General features: G+C 41.5%; 1 protein-coding gene across 1 annotated transcript in view; it reads right to left on the bottom strand.

Annotated features, from left to right (window-relative positions):
* LOC107110998 (dystrophin-like) overlaps nucleotides 1–17,801 on the bottom strand; it is a gene marked incomplete at its 3' end in the record, with an annotated part of 565,691 nt that overhangs the window by 171,956 nt on the left and 375,934 nt on the right. The window contains exon 2 of the mRNA XM_015411878.1: nucleotides 15,760–15,821. Coding sequence (XP_015267364.1) covers nucleotides 15,760–15,821 — 62 coding nt within the window. The remainder of the gene's footprint in view (nucleotides 1–15,759; nucleotides 15,822–17,801) is intronic.

Below are 17,801 nucleotides of genomic sequence, written 5' to 3'. Positions count from 1 at the left end.
GATCCAAGTTTGTTTTTTTCTGTCCTTGAATACTTAAAATATGCAGAGCACATCTATAAAGTTAAGGGAAAAAATAATGAGAGGGAGCTTAATTGCTAAAAGGCTAATTCCCCAGGAGAAGAACATAAGCAAAGAGCTAAAAATAGCTAACTGGTATAAAGACACAAGTGACCTAGCTGCTTAGGAAAGAATACAATGATATTTGCGCTGAATGATAAAACCATTGATTTGTGTTTATTCTCCAGAAATAACATGGCAGTTCCATGCCAAAGGTATGTGTCATTAAAAACTTGTATACCAAGCTTATTAAGCAGTGGGCCTATGTAAAAATTTCATGCTTTATGTCAACATATATGGAGATACTAGCTTTAATATAACATGGCAGAAGTTAAAACTTCCCATGTGTTCTTCGGGAATAATCATATTTCTATGATTTAGGATCATTATTTGTGCAGTGCAAGAAGGGATCCTTGGTGAATAGTGGAGCCTTGGCTGACAGCCTTTTAAGTAGTCTACCATGAGCTTGATAGCTCAGGGTAATTAAAAGATTTGCACAGGTTTCAAATGGCTTGTGTTTAATAGCTGTGTATTAGTAATTTTTTTTAAAAAAGTGTGAGATGCTTTCTCTGCATGGAGACTTGTGAACTAGAACTCAACACCTTCTACAGGGGAGAAGTGGGAGTTGCCACTTTGGGATAGAGATGTACACTTTTTTGGTAATTTTGAACCCACGGGGAATTTTTAAAAGTTTTTCTTTTCCCTCAGAAAGAAACTGACATTATTGGGAAATTGAAACGTACAATTATTACTTCCTTATTTTAAAAAGTATTAATTGGCAAATTAGTAATATTTTAAAAGTATAAATGCTTGAGTTTCCTAAAATAAATTGGAAATATACAATATTTACTTGAAAGAATGAAGATCCTGAATGCAAAACAACCCTTAAAATAGGTTATATACACAAAAAAGTGTTAGTGGATATAACTGAAACTTGTATGCAATTGTAGGATCACCCTGTCTTCAATTTATTTATTTATTTTGATTTCTATCCAGCCCATTCTGGCCTAGGCTGGCTCAGGGCGGTTACTGGGGGAGGGCAGTCTGGCATTTTATATGCAATATCCAAACTTTGAGAGTGAGCTGCATACTGCTGCTTGTATGTTGTCTCATGCATTAGTTTTTGCTATTTGGAAAAAAGAGAGTTACAGTCTTACAAATGGACTGTACCTGAATTCTTACTCTTCAAATTCAAAGATAAGAGGGGGGAAATTGATTCTGTTATGAAAGCACGTGAGTTTTTGCAGCAACAATGGATCCAACAGGGGAAGAGGACAAGAAGAGCAACAAGGTGAGTGATGACAAAACACTTACTGGAGAAGACTCGGATTCAGAACGTGGGGCGGCTGCCCCCAAGTAGGATATCAATTGAGGGAAATAAAAGGCAAATGAGATGCCAATTTTCTACCAGGACACAGATTTGTTGTTGTTGTTCAGTCGCACAGTCGAGCAACTCTTCGCGACCCCATGGACAAGATCACGCCAGCCCCTCCTGTCTTCCACTGTCCTGTGAAGCCTGCTCAATTTCATGTTAGTTGCATCTATGATACTGTCCAACCATCTCATCCTTTGCCATCCCCATCTTCTTTGACCTTCAATCTTTCCCAGCATCAGGTCTTCTCCGGTGAGTGCTCCCTTCCCATTTGGTGGCCAAAGTATTTGAGCTTCAGCTTCAGTATCTGGCCTTCCAGGGAACAGTCAGGGTTGATTTCTTTTAGGACTGACTGATTCAATCTTCTTGCAGTCCAAGGGACTCTCAAGAGTCTTCTCCAGCACCATAGTTTAAAAGAATCTATTCTTCGGCGCTTGGCCTTCCTTATAGTCCAACTCTCGCAGCCATACATGACTACTGGGAATTCCATTGCTTTGACCATGCAGACTTTTGTTGGCAGGGTGATGTCTCTACTTTTTATCATGCTGTTTAGGTTCGCCATCGCTTTCCTCCCAAGGAGCAGGCGTCTTTTAATTTCATGGCTGCTGTCACAGTCTGTGGTGATCTGGGATCCCAGGAACGTGAAGTCTGTCACAACTTCCACGACTTCCCCTTCTATTTGCCAAGGAGTGATGGGGCCAGATGCCATGATCTTAGTTTTTTTGATGTTGAGCTTCAAGCCCACTTTTGCGCTCTCCTCTTTTACCCTGAGCAAGAGGCTCTTAAGGTCCTCTTCACTTTCTGCCATTAGAGTGGTATCGTCTGCATATCTGAGGTTGTTGATCTGTGTGTATTTTCTTAAACTTTGCTCATGCTTTAAAGATTTGGAAGATGGCTAGATTTGGCAACAATGAGTTTTAATCATAGTGACAATGAAATCTTCTTCCAGCAACAATCATGCAAATATGTCAGTGTTTACAAATCTGAAAGCTAGACACATGTACCACCTAAACTAATATTGCAGTACTATATTAAACTTGTTTCTTAAGTTTCTCTAAGATATTTATAAATCACTGTGGTTTGAAGAGAAGAGTATTCAAAATACTGAAGATTTAAAAATCTGTTTTAGAATGAAAGACAGAAAGAGGGAGGGGAAAATGTATGATGGCTTTTGTGTCACTGAACAAAGATCTGGCGTTTAAAAAAAAGATAAGGAAGAATTAAATGACACAAAAGCCATCATAAATTCCCCCCTCCCCTTTTCTGTATTTCATTCTAAAACAGAATTTAACCAGTTATCTTTAGCCTGAATATCAGCAAATAATATATCTATATATCTAATTCCCAACTTGCCCCCTCCGTGCGGATACTTAAATCAGCACGGAGGGGGCAGCTGGGGGGCTGGGGGAGGTTTGTGCACACGTGGGCCAGTCCCCACATGTGCACAAAAATAAAAAAAGTTAAAAAAAAATTCGGGGGGGATGTTAAAATTCCCCCGAAAGTGCAAGAGCGTCTCCTGCGCGTGCGCAGGAGACGCTCTGCAAATGCTGCCGCCGGGTGGGTGGGGAGGAGAGGCCTCACTGCCGCCGCTGCTGCCTCTTCCCCAGAGCCGGCAGGCCGGCCGGGTAGGTAGGGCGGGCGGGGAGGAGAGGCCTCGCTGCCGCCGCCGCCTCCTCCCCGGAGCCGGCAGGCCGGCCGGGTAGGGAGGGAGGAAGGGAGGGAGGAAGGGAGGACGGGTGGGGAAGAGAGGCCTCGCTGCCGCCTCCGCCGCCGCCGCCTCCTCCTCCTCCCTGGAGCCGGCAGGCCGGCAGGGGAGGGAGGGCAGCCGGGGAAGAGAGGTCCCGCCGCCGCCGCCTCCTCCTCCTCCTCCTCCCCGGAGCTGCCAGGCAGGCCGGCCAGGGAGGAGAGGCTTCGCTGCCGCCGCTGCCGCCTCCCCGGAGCCGGCAGGCAGGGCGGGGGTCGGGCGCGGGGGGAAGACCGGCCTGGGGGGCGGACAGCGGGCGGGGGGTGGCGCCGCCTCGGGGAGATCGAGGGGTGGGGGGTGGAGGAGACGGGACTCTTCTCCCCCCCGCGAGTATCGCGGGTCCCCCTCTTGTATATATCTATATCTCCCTCATCACTCCTATCACTGAAAAGATACACATCCGAACATAAGTGTGCTTTACTAACCTAGTTTTGTGGTCAAGTAGACCCGCCCCCCCCCCAAAATTACATATAAAAAAGAAACATTTTGCCAAATGCAAAATGCTATTTAGTTGGCAGTACAGGAGGAACAGAGTAGCATCAAAGATACCACTGGGACAGAGGAGAGTGAGATAATATAATATAAAGTTGTCAACTTCACCCTATATGCTCATCTCACTTCTTCATTCAATTCAAATGAGGGTATAAATGAGCTCAACACTGTCAGAATATACACTGAAATTTACAAAAAAAAAGTTATATGTACCATCACAGGACACAGTACTGGGCAATTGATATCATCAAGGTTGAAAAATATGTAGAGTACAGCATTGCAGAAAAATGACAATATTTTTTCTCACCCATCCCCCACCTTGTCTGGTTCAGTTTGACCCTACTATTTGGTTTGTTAAACTACTTAAGGGAAATTCCTCTCAATAAATTACTTCATAGAATTTAGACTATGAACAGTCTAAAAAGTTGACAACAGGTATTTATTTCTTTATTTATTATTACATTTATATCCCGCCCTCCACGCAAGCAGGCTCAGGGCAGCTAACCATGTTTGGTATTTAATCAGGTATTGCTTCTTCCTCTGTGAAAGAGATTTGCATCATGTCAACTTCTGATTTGCAATAACAATGAAAAATATCCCACTTCTAAAAGCTTTCAGAATACTGCTATGGGACAATATGATTATAGCTGGACAAGTAGGGGACCCACAAGGACTTGCAGAGGGCATCTCATTTTATCCTCCTCTACCATTATCCTCTCCCATTATTTCCTTATTTATTTCATTTATAACCTAAATTTCTCCACAATGAGCCCTAAAACAGCTTACATCATTCTCCTCATCTCCATTTTATCCTCACAAGAATCCTGCAAGGCAGATGAGGCTGAGTGTGTGTTACTAGTTCCGAGGTCACCCAGTGAGCTTCCATGACAGAGTGGGGATTCAAACCTGGTTCTCTCAGATCCTAGTCTAAAACTCTAGCAACTGCACTGCATTGGCTTTTGTGGGGTGGCTGCTGTTGAACAATAGCAAATAGCCAGGACTGGGTAAGTCATGCAAGTTGGGTGGGAGCAAGTCTCCTGGTGGTTGCTGACAGGCTTGGCTCAGATCAGTTGTCCCACAAAGGCCAAAACAGCCCTGGAAAGGGCACATAATTTTCCCTAGGATTGCAAGCCCCCATGTGGGAGTGGAGAAACCCCTGCTTTCACAGACTCTTGCCCACCACTGGCCAGCTGGTCGGCAGGGGAAAATCCCACCCCCACCTGACCTTTTCAGGCCTACTTCTGGTTGAGGGTGAGACTCTGGTTTTGGGGCAAAACTCTGTGGTTCGAAGCCAAATTTACTGACTGGAAGCCACATTTACTGACTGGAAGTAGGCCCGAAATTGGAAGAAAGCCCAAAACCAGAAGTAGGCCCCAAAATGCCCAGCATAACTTCTGGTCTCCTGGAAGGATGTTGAGAGACCTCCACTGGCCTTGTATCCCCTTCTTCATTCCCTTCCCCCCATTTGTCAATCAAGGGCTGTTTTTTACTCCCAGTCTGATCCTACCTCTTCTATCAAAGGTCAAAACAGCCCTGAAACAGCCCCCTGCCTTTTACTGACAGAAAGTAAGACTTGAAGGATGGCAATACTGTGTGGTTACCTAGCAATGGCCACCAAGGACATACCTTTCTTAAAGGTGCAGTCACTACTTCTATTATTTCGGAAGGTTGTAACTCCTTTATTTTTTATTTTTTTAGGCTTCAGAATGTTTGAAAACCTTGGGCATTTTCCAGGATTGCAGAAAGATCTGTCTTGTCTGCTCATGGCTCGTGTCAGCCACATTAAGGATTAGATATATTGATTGGCTTTTTGCAATTATTTAGCAACTGTTCTATATTTCAATTGTACAGCAATGTATTATCTCTAGAAATCTGCATGCTGGAAAACATGTTAATTCTTATACAATTTTTTGATGTATGCTACCTGAGGCTGAGGGAAGCTTAGCCAATTATTATATGCTGTAGACCCAGTCACATTAGAGCTTGCTATAGGAGCTCCCCAGTCACCAGAATCCAAGCTCGGTAGCGTACATCAAAAAATTGTATAAGAATTAGCATTTTGAAATATGGCTTGCAGCACTTCATTCTAATGAAGAAATAATTACAGAATGAGAAACCTGAAGAAGGATATGCAAACGGATAGTGTACTAGAACTCCATCGTTTGTCTGTAACTAGTACTGTATTACTCTGTATGTACTGCTAAGCTTTATATTGCATATTGTAGTGTTATTGTTGTAATTTTGTTAATAATTGAATTTGAAACATTGCATATAAAAACCAACAAATATTGTTTAATTGGACACGGTGATTTACTGTTTTATCAGCTAAAAGCCTGGCAGAATAGCTCCTTCTTGCAGGCCTAGTGAAATTGCAATAAGTCCCACATGGCCCAGATCTCATACTGGAGCTCATTCTACCAGGTTGGGTCTAGGGCCGGAAAGGCCCTGGCCCTAGTTGAGGCAAGTCGGATGTCCCTGGGGGCAGGGACTACCAAAAGGTGTTGATTTGTAGATATCAGTGCTCTACAGGGCTCATATGGGAAGACGTGGTCTGGAAGGTATGCTGGCCTCTGGCCATAGAGGGCTTTAAAGGTAAGCATAATAAATAAAATAGCCCTCAGCCAGTAAATTTAGTATAGGTATATCACTGGATTCAATGAAAGAGAGAGAAGATGGAATAAATTTCTTGATAAACCCTTGTGTTTAAACATCACTTCTTCACACTGGAAGGAGACCATCTGCAAGCAAGGATCCATGGGTATGTATTCTTGTTCTTTTTATCCTATGAAGACTACTACCTCCTACCTGGAGTTTCATATCCATATTTAACCCAGATGTTATTCTCTGTCTTTGATAATTAGAGATTTCAACTCATGTACACAGTTCTGAAGATTAGAATTTCAAAAGAAACACATCAAGATGGGGAGCCATGTTAGCATGTCTGTTGCAGTAGTAAAGAGCAAGAGTCCAGTAGCACCTTAAAGACTAACAAAATATGTGACAGTATCTGAAGAAGTGAGGAGTGACTAATGAAAGAAACAGAGACCCTCTACTCATTTTACCAATTCATCAGCTGTTGGAAGTGATCCACACCAATTCTAACTAGATCATTTATTCCAGGTGTGTCAAACTCATCTGTTACAAGGGCCAAATCTGACATAAATAGGACTTTGTGGGGCCAGGCCATGTGTGTCATAAAATGTAATGCCAGGTAGCAGAGATGTAAACGTTATAAAAGATACAAACACAATTAAAGGTATTATTATTTTTACTTAAAATACAAATATGCTTAAAACTCTTGTAATATTTTGTTTATTTAACAGTCTTTGATAACTCACACCTCCCAAACCTCCCCCCCCCCAAAGATGCCTGACTAAAATGGAAAGGTGGGGGAATAGTGGGATTTGGCAATGCAATTTTGAAAACAAAAGATCAAGAAAAAGCACAAGGATCACAACAGAAACTAAAAATGTAAACTAAAAATATAAAATGCTCTGAGCCTAGGAACATAAAATGGCTGGGCATTGCAAGCTTCTCCCCCCCAGCTCTACTCAGAGTGGCAGTGGCTCTCCAGTGTAATGTCCCCCTTTGGCTATGGGTTTCCAGGTTAGAGTACTCACTCAAGTACCCATTCTCAGGTCCATTCAGCAGAGACAAGCTCTCTATTTGCAAGGAGACAACTCCACCAAGCAACAGCTTTAACTATACAAACACTGGAAAGTGAAACTTCTTGAGTTCCACTCCATTGAAATACATTGCAGCGCAGATAAAGTTGTAAAGAAAATATGGAATTGATTTCCCATTAAGGTCTCTGAGCGCAGATAGACTACTCTGGGACTGGAATGACAGCCACCAGAGTGAAATGAGAGTCCCTGGGAGTAGCAGAAGTGTTCTGGGATTGGAATGAGGATCACAGAGTGGAATTCCATTCCCAGAATGCTGCTGCTACTCCCAGGAGCTGTCATTCCATTCTGTGCCTTGTCATTCCAGTCCCAGAACACAGATTCTATTGCTAGGGACCACCATTCTATTCTGGGGACTGTCATTCCAGTCCCAGAACACTGTTTCTATTGCTGGAAACAATCACAGAATAGTCTACCTGGATGCAGAGACCTTAATGGAAAAATCCATTCCATATTTTCTTTGTAACTTTGCAAGCCCGGAAGAGCTTCCTGCCAAAGCAAGCAAAGACAAGATGGAGGGAGCTGGGAACTTCGTCAGCCCCAAGCATCAAAGGGTGAGGACAGGAGGGGGAAGGGCGGGAAGAAAAGGGCAACAGGCCTGACTAAAGCCATGGGTGGGCCGCTTCTGGCTCACGAGTCTTACGTTTGGCACCCCAGTTTTTATTCCTTTGACTGGGTTTCATTTTCACCTGCACTTTGCAAGGTCTTAAAATGCTGAGCCTTTGTAATGATTCACACACACTTCCCCTCAACTAAATGCAACACTGTTGAAGTAGACAGTAGTGTTTCTTGAAATAAATTTGTGAAATTACCACAGGACTCTTCGCTTTTGTCAATATCACGGTAAAACACAACAACATTAACTAAAATTAACATTCTTAGTTACAATCCATCATACTCCCATTCCCTCTAATTCTATTCACTTTTTCTCCCTTGATACAAATGCCTAGAGCAGTATACATCATCAGAGAGTTCAGCATTACTGCCTTCAATATCATTGCCTTAGGCCAATGAAACCCCGTGCATAAAGCACCAAGATTTATTCAAGGGACTGATTAGCTGAAGTCTAAGTTTCCATACATGATGCATATAAATATTCAGCATGGGACTTAGCAAAAAAAAAAAAAAGCTGCTATGTTTTTAGTCTTTCTAGGATACTATTTATTGTGAGTCAACCCCCCAAAGCCACCTTGAACCACAAGGGAAAGTGAGGTATAAATGTTTTAATAAAACAAACAAACCCACATTAATTTGTCCATTTTTTAAAGCAACAACCCTTTAAACCTAATCTTTCTTGAAATACCAGAAAGTTTATGTGGCTTGCCAGCCAGACTTCATGCTAAAAAAAAAAAAAAAGCTGAAAGGCACGGCATCTGGGCTGCTGGTTGACATGGATAGGGAGGTTGTCAAGAGGCACTGGCTGCATTGGATGAGTACAAATCTCCCAGGCTAGATGATGAGCACACCAGAGTGCTCAAGGAACTTTCTAGAGAGTTTACAGAGTCTTTGTCCAACACCTATTGAGGGATGGGTGATGTGTCACAAGACTGGAGGAGGGTGAATATTATCCCAATCTTCAAAAAAAGGCAGGAAGGATGATCCAGGAAAATACTGGCCAGTCAGTCTGACCTCTGTTCCAGGGAAGATACCGGAGCAGATTTTAAAGGGGTCAATCTGTGAGCACCTGTGAGCATCTGAAGGACAACTTGGTGATCCAGGGACGTCAGCATGCATTTGTCCCCAACCAGTCCTGCCAGACCTTGTTTCCTTCTTTGATCAGCTTACTGGACTGTTAATGTTGTTTGCTTGGATTTCAGTAAAGCTTTTGACAGGATCCTTCATGATGTTCTGTTGATTAAATTGGAGAACTCTGGACTGGACTCCAAGATAGTTAGTTGGATAGGGAACTAATTGGAGAACCACACCCGAAGACTAGTTGTCAGTGGCATTTTATCTGATTGGAGGGAGGTATCAAATGGGGTGCCATAGGACTCAGTTCTGGGTTCGGAACTTTTCAATAATTTTATAAACGATCTGGATGAAAGGGTGGAGATCATTTATAAAAATGATAACATTACAAAAATATTTGCAGATAATAACAAATTAGGAGGAGTAGCAAACACACTGGAAGATAGGGATAGAATTCAATGAGATCTGAACACATGGAAAAGTGAGTAGATGTGAACAAGATGCAATTCAATAAAGGTAAGTGCAGAGTTGTACATCTGGATAACAAATATGAGAAGCATGTATACTAGATGGGGGACACACTTCTGGGTATCAGTGAGTATGAACAAAATCTTTTGGTATGGGTGGAATATATGCTAAATATGAGCAGTCAGTGTGATGCAGTAGCAAAAAAGGCTAATGTGGGGTTAGATTCAAGTAGGTAGACATGGTGGTCTTAAGCAGGGCTTTGTTTCTAGAAAAAGCCCAGCAGGAACTCATTAGCATAATAGGCCACACCCCGAATAGCACAGCTCATTAGCATATTAGGCCACTTCCCATGCCTTCCCTTGGCTTGCCCAGGCACCCCACAGCTGTGGGGAGCCTGGGCAAGCCCCCGTTGAAGGGAAGGCAGTTTAAAATGCCTTCCCTTGGCTTGCCCAGGCACCCTGCGGCTTCGGAGAGCCCAGGCAAGCCAGTCCTTGGATAGACCGGAGAAGGCATGGGGAGGCATTTAAATGCCTCCCTGATCCTTCCAGGGCCCCCCTGGCCTGCCCGCCTCAGAGTCACTGGGGGGGTCGCTCTCCAGGCCTTCCCTCTGTAGTGACGTACGCAGAGTTTTTGGCTGTAGTGGGCGAGGCCAACTCTGAAGCCAGCCGGAACTCTGTTCCTGTGCGTACCTGCCCAAAAATAGCTCTGATCTTAAGCCACAGAACAAAGTTTGAGTCCCGTGGCATCTTTAAAATGACAAAGTTTACTTCTGGGTATGCATGCACACAAAACCTTATACCCAGAATTAAACTTTGTTGGTCTTAAAGGTGCTACTGGACTCAAACTGGTCTTGGGGTCTATTGACAGAGGCATAACATCCAAATAGCAAAATGTCTTAGTCCCACTGTACACCACATTGGTCAGGCTGCACCTGGAGTACTGTGTGTAGTTTTGGAGGTTTCACTTGAAAAGGATGTGAACAGAATGAGCGGGCGCAGAAAAGTGTGACAAGGATGATCAGGGGCCTGTATACCAAGCCTGTATAATGAAAGGCTGAGGGACTTGGGAAAAGAGGAGGTTGAGGGGGGACATGATTGCTCTCTTTAAGTATTTGAAATGCTGTCAATTAGAGGAGAGAGGGGGAGCTATTCCTGTTGGCAGCAGAGGATAGAACTAGCAATACTGGGTTTAAATTAGGGGTATGACCCCCAAAAATATTGGTATAAAATATCCTGAATCCCAATATGATATTGGGATTTGAGAAATAATTGGTATTACCAAATTTATTCAGCTCCATACCTACCCTTCCCTCCCTGAGTCAGTGACTGAAGGGAACACATTTAAAAATACTGTGGTAACTTTAAATACCTTTCCTTTCCCTGCTGAGGAGTGTGGCTGCTGTGGTGTGACGTATTTAGTATTTTAAATGGTACTATTTGGCAGAACTCAAAGAGGGAAGAGAAGGTATTTAAACTTGCCTTCCCTTGCTGAGGCAGTGTGACTCAGAGAGGGAAGGGAAGGTATTTAAACTTTAAATACCTTCCTCCCTAAGTCACACCACAGCAGTGGCATGCCTCAGTGAAGGAAGGGAAGGCTTTAAATGCCTTTTCTTCACTCTCTGATGTGTGCCACCACTGTGGCCCGTCTCAGAGAGGGAAGGGAAGGCATGCCCATGGCTTGGCTTGGCAAAAGCCATTTGAAGGGAATTTCCCCTTTAAATGGTTTTTGCAAGGCCAAGCCATGTACGAAAAACCCGGAAGAGGTGCGAGTTCACCTGGAAAGTTGGTGAACTTGTGCCGCTTCAGCTAAACCCAAATAAAAGCTGAATAATATTGGCTTTTATTCAGGCTCAGCTAGATTGGTAGCTGAATCAGATTAGAAAATCTGATTCAGCTGAACAAATACCCCAAAATACCTTAACAGTATTTTTCGGGTATTTATTTGCTCAGTATATACTGAGCACACACCCCTACTTTAAATTAAGAACAAAAAAGTACCAGCTGGGCTGCCTAGGGAAATGGTGAGCTCCCCTCACTGGCAGTCTTCAAGCAGAGGCTGAATGAACACTTGTCAGGGATATTTTAGTCTGATCCTGCATTGAACAAGGGGTTGGACTAGAGGGTCTATATGACCCCTTCCAACACTATGATTCAGTGAAGTCACTAGCAGATTAATTCTTACATATTTTCCCCTTGAAACTCATAGTGCTCAACAACACTTCACTTCTACAATTACATATCAAAACATTGAATGCAATTAACAATGACTGAACTCCTATCTCTCAACTCCTAGGCAATGACAGGGCTTGATGGAAGCTCACATCCCTTCCAACTACTCACATTCTTTCAGTAATTTACTTGGTGGACTGTATTTATTTACTACATTTATACCCCACCTTTCTCCCCAATGGGAACCCAAAGTTGCTTAAATCATTCTCCTCTCTTTTATTTTATCCTCACAATACCCCTGTGAAGTAAGTTAGGTTGAGAGTGTGTGAGTGGCCCAAGATCACCCAGCCAGCTTCCATGCAGAATGGGGATTTGAACCACGGTCCCCAAGATCCTAGTCTGATGCTCTAAGGACTATACCACACTTGTTCTTATTATTACAAGTGATGTAGTAAAGCTTTATACCTAAAGCACTTCAGCCGTGCCTTTGAACAAGGATCCAGTGGGGAATTTCGTTTTTGGTTGGGTCAATGCTTGGTAATACTTGCTTAGTTTCCTTTTGACTCATAAGACTGTAGTGAATTTCTATATTTTATATACTTTATAGATAAGACTGTATTTCAGCTACAATTCTGCATGGCACTCATTGTATGTTAGAAATCTTTTTAGGCATTATTTATGATATACTTAAAAATAATCAAATCAAGCCATATTGAGTATAAAATTAATTATTCATTTCTTGGTAGAAGCTTACAGTTCAGATTCAAACTAAATTTCTCTTCTATACCTCGTGAAATAATGTATTCCACATAGTCAGATTACCTCATATTCCAGTTACATACCTTAAAAAAACACCCACAGTGACCTCATTATAAAAATATGTGATTTCAATTTTTATCCATCAAGCCAAATAAGGAGTTAAGATGTTTACCTAACATTATGCGATATTTAAAAAACTCAGTTTTATATACTTAAAATAGGCCTGCACAAACCTGTAAATTTTTAGTTCTTTCATAGTTAACCTATTGTCCAAATGTTGAGTTCAGCTTTTCCAGTTTTTAAAAACTATTTACACCTATCATTTTGTAAACTTTTCCCAGCCATAAGAAGGTTGGTATTACCAAGCATTCTCTTTTAACAATTTACAGCCACTAAAGAAAACCCAGCTGACATTCTGAACAAGAAATTGGAGGCTGGTTGAAAATCAGAATGTAGAGAAAAGAAAAATGGGTAGTCTTCAGAGTGCAGGGAAATGAATCTTAATTAGGCACATTAAATTCACTATAGTACTGGTACTGGTTATTTAGATCTGCAGATAAAATACATTTTTCTATACAACTTTGATGTAAAAATATTTTGCACAATTCGGTGAACTAATTTTTCATTGTAAACATACTGAGATTTTATGTTTCTGGTATACTTTAAATATGCAATTTGTTGTATCCTGTGTCACAACAAATGCATTAAGTAGGCTCATAGCATTCTAAAAAGAAAATGCAAATGAGGCAGCAGTTATCCCAAGATTATTACATAATATTTAAATAGAGGAGGCCATAATATTTATACTGGGAACTAGTCAATTTCTTTGCTAATCATCTAGGGTTAGGTAGTATCACAAAAATTGTAGATGACAGCAAATTATTTAGAGAAAAGAAAATCCTAAATGGTTTGGGATATGCTTTTCTTTAAAGTTGAATACCTTTCATTCCTGTAGCTTCAACCACATAGCACTCATCATTTTACAACCATTAAGGAAATATCAACTAGCCATTCCAAGTCATCAAAATAATAAAGGAATAATCAGCAAATACAGATGCAAGATACAAAAACAGCTACTTAATTCCAACGTAGGCAACAATATTGATGACTTAATTGCTCCCCCTATCAGTCTTCAAATTGATCCAGCAACTATACAAAATTCTTCTGCAACCCTAACTTACAGTCTCCAATGTAGTCCAACTATTTGTTGGCAGAAGGATCAGCTTTCTTAAACAGTTCTGCCATGCATTCATTTACTCCTAACACTGATGATAAGTATCTCACCAATAGTAAACCACCAAATGATATTAGTAATGCCAGGTACCAGAGATAGAAACTGTATAAATTACAGCAGCTGGTAAGCTCCGAGTTGGTGTATCCTCACTACAAGGCCCCATGGGCTGGGAGTGGGGTGCAGAGGAAACCCCACATAGGCAGGCTGAAGAGGCAGCAGTGCAGCACTTGGGCAGATGTATCCACGATGCCTGACATCTGCAGATGAGGTTGTTCTGCCATGCTGAAGCCAAAATAGAGTGGCTCTGCCCACTCCCCCCCAAACACTCCCTCCCTTGCACCAGTTGCTCGTGGGCTGGTTCTGGTCCCCAGGCCTTATGTTTGACACCCCTGCTTTAAGGTATTTAGAATATTATATACAGGGGTCTTGTTGTAGAAAAAGAGCTGCCGGAGCTCATTAGCATAACTCATTAGCATAACTTATTTGCATATGCCACGCCCCCTGACATCACCGGAAGTGACAGAAGGCCACACCCCCTGACATCACCGGAAGTGTGTCAGAATATATATATATACACACACACACACACACACACACACACACATACACATGCATACACACACACAATTTTCAAAGGACTCAAAGCAGATAACAAGAAATACTATGGTGAACAATATGTGATTGAGAGTTCAATGTTAGTCAAAAACTTGTATTCACTTTAGCTAGTAGAAATTGATCCACACTGGTTGCCTTATACAGAGGGACTGATCTGTGCTGGGATAAGATTTTTATCTCATACCCTAACAGGATTAAAACATAAATTTGAAGGAAGTAATAATGCACTCCTGAACAGAGTCATACCCTTCTAAATTCACTGAAGTCAATGGTTCAGAAGGATGTAACTTACTTAGCACTGCACCATCAGTTTTGTAAGGAAGTAGGACATGCCCAAGCCTATTCTAGTTTCTTCTACCAGACTAAAGATGTATCTACATGAAAACAAAGGTTTTTTTGTTTTTGATTTTTAATTACTGCCCTCTGATTGATGTGGTAGATTATTCAGGTGACTTAAAAGTCTTCCCCGTCCTATGCCCCACATGAATAAAAGTGGAGCTCATTAAATATCTAAAAGAGGAATGCTTTGATCTCATATCACTCATCCAACAAATAGCCAGACCAGCCTAGTTCACATTACATATTTTCATTTTTGCTGGTATACTTTATTAGGGTCAGTGATTCTTTTTGCTTTTCCAAGGGTGACTGTAACTTCTGAAAGGAAATTTCTGTTGCAGTTAATACATTGCTTTGGGGAGGGGTTACCCAAAGTTATTGAGTTATCCTTTAACATTTATTTTGCTCATGATTAATTATTTCTATTCCATTCTATGATCAGAGTGACATCATCTATTTCAACATCTGTAGATAATAAAGGCAGACCCTTTAAAATCTTCTTAACATGAAATGTTTCTGAAGCCACATCAGCCATCTGACTCAATTCTGCAATCAAGGCTATTCATTTAAAATATTCACACATCATCTTCTACAAACAAAGATGCCAGTGATGACAAATTATTGACTATGTTTTCACGAGCTAGCACTATTGAATTATTTTCATCTAAATGTGTTATTACAAAGTAGCCACCACTGACTATTTTTTAAAGTAAAACTATTCCACGAAAGAACTGTACTTCTCCACCAAACCCAAAGCCAGTAAGTTTCTAAGCAAATGCTATCTACCTGGGCCATTAGTGCAGTTCCAGTCCCCACATCTGGTCCAATGGCAGACTGAAATGGATCCAGAAACTCAGTTTAACCCTGGAGGTGGGCAGCATTCACTCTGCTATCCACTTGTGCATTACATTAGAGACTGGTCAATTGACTTCTTCATAAATTATTTCACCATAGCTTCTGTCAGCAGCAACCATGACAGTCTACTTGCCTTTCAAAATCAAGTAGAGTAACCAACTATTGGAAACCAATTAATATTTGTGCTGAGCATTCACAGCTGAGCTTAGTGTATTTCCCCCCCAGGATGAAACAGCTTTGAAAACTTGAACATTTATTTTTAACAGAAAATTAAAGAATTCTCTTACCTTTGCAAACTGTGCATTTACCCATTTTGTGAATGTTTTCTTTTGAACATCTTCCCTTTCATCTGCAAAGACAACATAAATTTTTCAGTTAATGCTATGCATTTGCTATTTTCTTCATGAAAATATTACATTCACCATTTCATTGACTATTGTTTCCTTACAAAAATATTCTGAAATGTTTAAAGATGAATAGGGTGCTTAGCTCAAAAACTGTTAATACTGCTATTCTCTTGAATTCTTTCCCACATTTTAGAGACCACTGCTTCAACGCAAGACTCTTTTCTAATCTATTAAAGTGTGAATGTACATGCAGTCTGACTTGTCATGCTTATGAGCAGTTTCAACCTATGAACATTCATTTGTTTTAAGTGCTATTATATTATTCCTGTTAGAAAAGGCTTTGAAATTCAATGCAAATCCCCCAATTTGACATATATTTTTTTATTCTCACTTGTTGAATTTTGTATTGTTCTGGAAACTTGCACCCTTTATTACACTATTTTCCTGCTTTTCCAGCTGTGACTGATATGGATGATATAATTTAATTTGCATTTAATCTGTAGACTATGAATCTAGCCCTGACCTTTGTCTTGAATGTGCCAAACATAGTTTTATGTGTGAGATTAAGCAGTTTGTGCCTACTCAGAAAACATACAGATTGGAGCCCTGAGACGAAGCATTGGATATTCTGCTCTAAATAGGTCAATTATTCATAAAACAGACAAAACTTTGGTTTGGAAATATAAAAGTCAATCTTAGAAAGTTTACAGCAGTGAATTGGTTTTGTCAAAAGCTAGCAGTCATTCTGAATCGTAAGGTTTTTTGGGGGTTTTTTTTGGGGGGTTGGGTTTTTTTGGCAACTGGGATTGGAAACAAATTAAATATACACAATACTAGAGTTGCCAGGTCTGGGTCACAAAATATCAGGGGTCTTTGGAGGTGGAGCCAGGCACAAGAGCCCTGTGATTCATTTCCAGGTCCCCCCACATCCAGAAGGTTCCTGCGATTCCATGGCAGGAGATTGTGCTTCTAACACAGTAGTTTCTCTCAACTCATTCTCCACCCAAGCCATGCACACTGGTACTATTTAGGGTTGCCAGGTGAGGCTAACAGGCCAGTGGAGAACTTTCCAGGAGTCTCTGGGAGATGGGAGGGAAGAAGCATGATTGAACTCCAAAGGGAGTTGTGGCTGTCACATTTAAAGGGAAGGCATTCCTTTTAAATGCCTTCTCTCCATTGGAAATAATGGAGGATGGGGTCACCTTCTTTTGGGGCTCATAGAATTGGACCCCCCTGGTCAAACTTTTTGAAATTTGGGGTTCTTTTGAGGAAAGGCACCAGATGCTATGCTGAAAATTCGGTGCCTCTACCTCAAAAAACAGCCCCCTAGAGCCCCAGATACCCAGAGATTGATTCCCCATTATACTCTGTGGGGACTGGTCTCCATATGGTATAAGGGAGGGCTGAGCAGACTCCCCCCTCCCGCTTTCTGATAACCCTGAAGCAGGAGGAGGGCCTCTGCACCAGGGGATCCCCTGCCCCCAACTAGCGATTGGCAACCCTACACAATACATATTCTCTTATATTTTTCTAGATGTACTTTACTCATTTAATAACTAGAATGCATTATACATAGTTTAGTTATATATAATTTCACTGTTGGATAAACGTTTAAGGTTGCCAGGCCTCCCACTATGGTTGGAGCCCTCACACTTGGCAGCTTCAGTTGCTCATCACCACTCATTAGAATAGCAAGGGGAAGGGGGGGGGATAGGCATAGCACCAATGTCATGATATCACTTGCAGTGCAAACCCAGAAGTGACATCATTGCATTGGTGCACCTCTCTAGCATCCCCCCCCAAAAAAAAAATTGGTAAAAGCTCAGTACTGGCAACTGGTGGGAGTTCTAGAGGGTGGCAACATGCAAATAAGCATGTCTGTGCCATAAGTGAACCATCTATATGGCACTTTAATATATCGTATTGTGGTATTAGATGTGTCCACTTAGGACATAATGGGAGGAACAAACTGTATGTATGTA

This window comes from Gekko japonicus, unplaced genomic scaffold (genome assembly GCF_001447785.1).
Source record: "Gekko japonicus isolate JY-2015 unplaced genomic scaffold, Gekko_japonicus_V1.1 scaffold592, whole genome shotgun sequence".
Lineage (NCBI taxonomy): Eukaryota > Metazoa > Chordata > Lepidosauria > Squamata > Gekkonidae > Gekko > Gekko japonicus.
The sequence above is the reverse complement of the archived record's forward strand: the minus strand, read 5'-3'. Positions and strand labels throughout refer to the sequence as shown.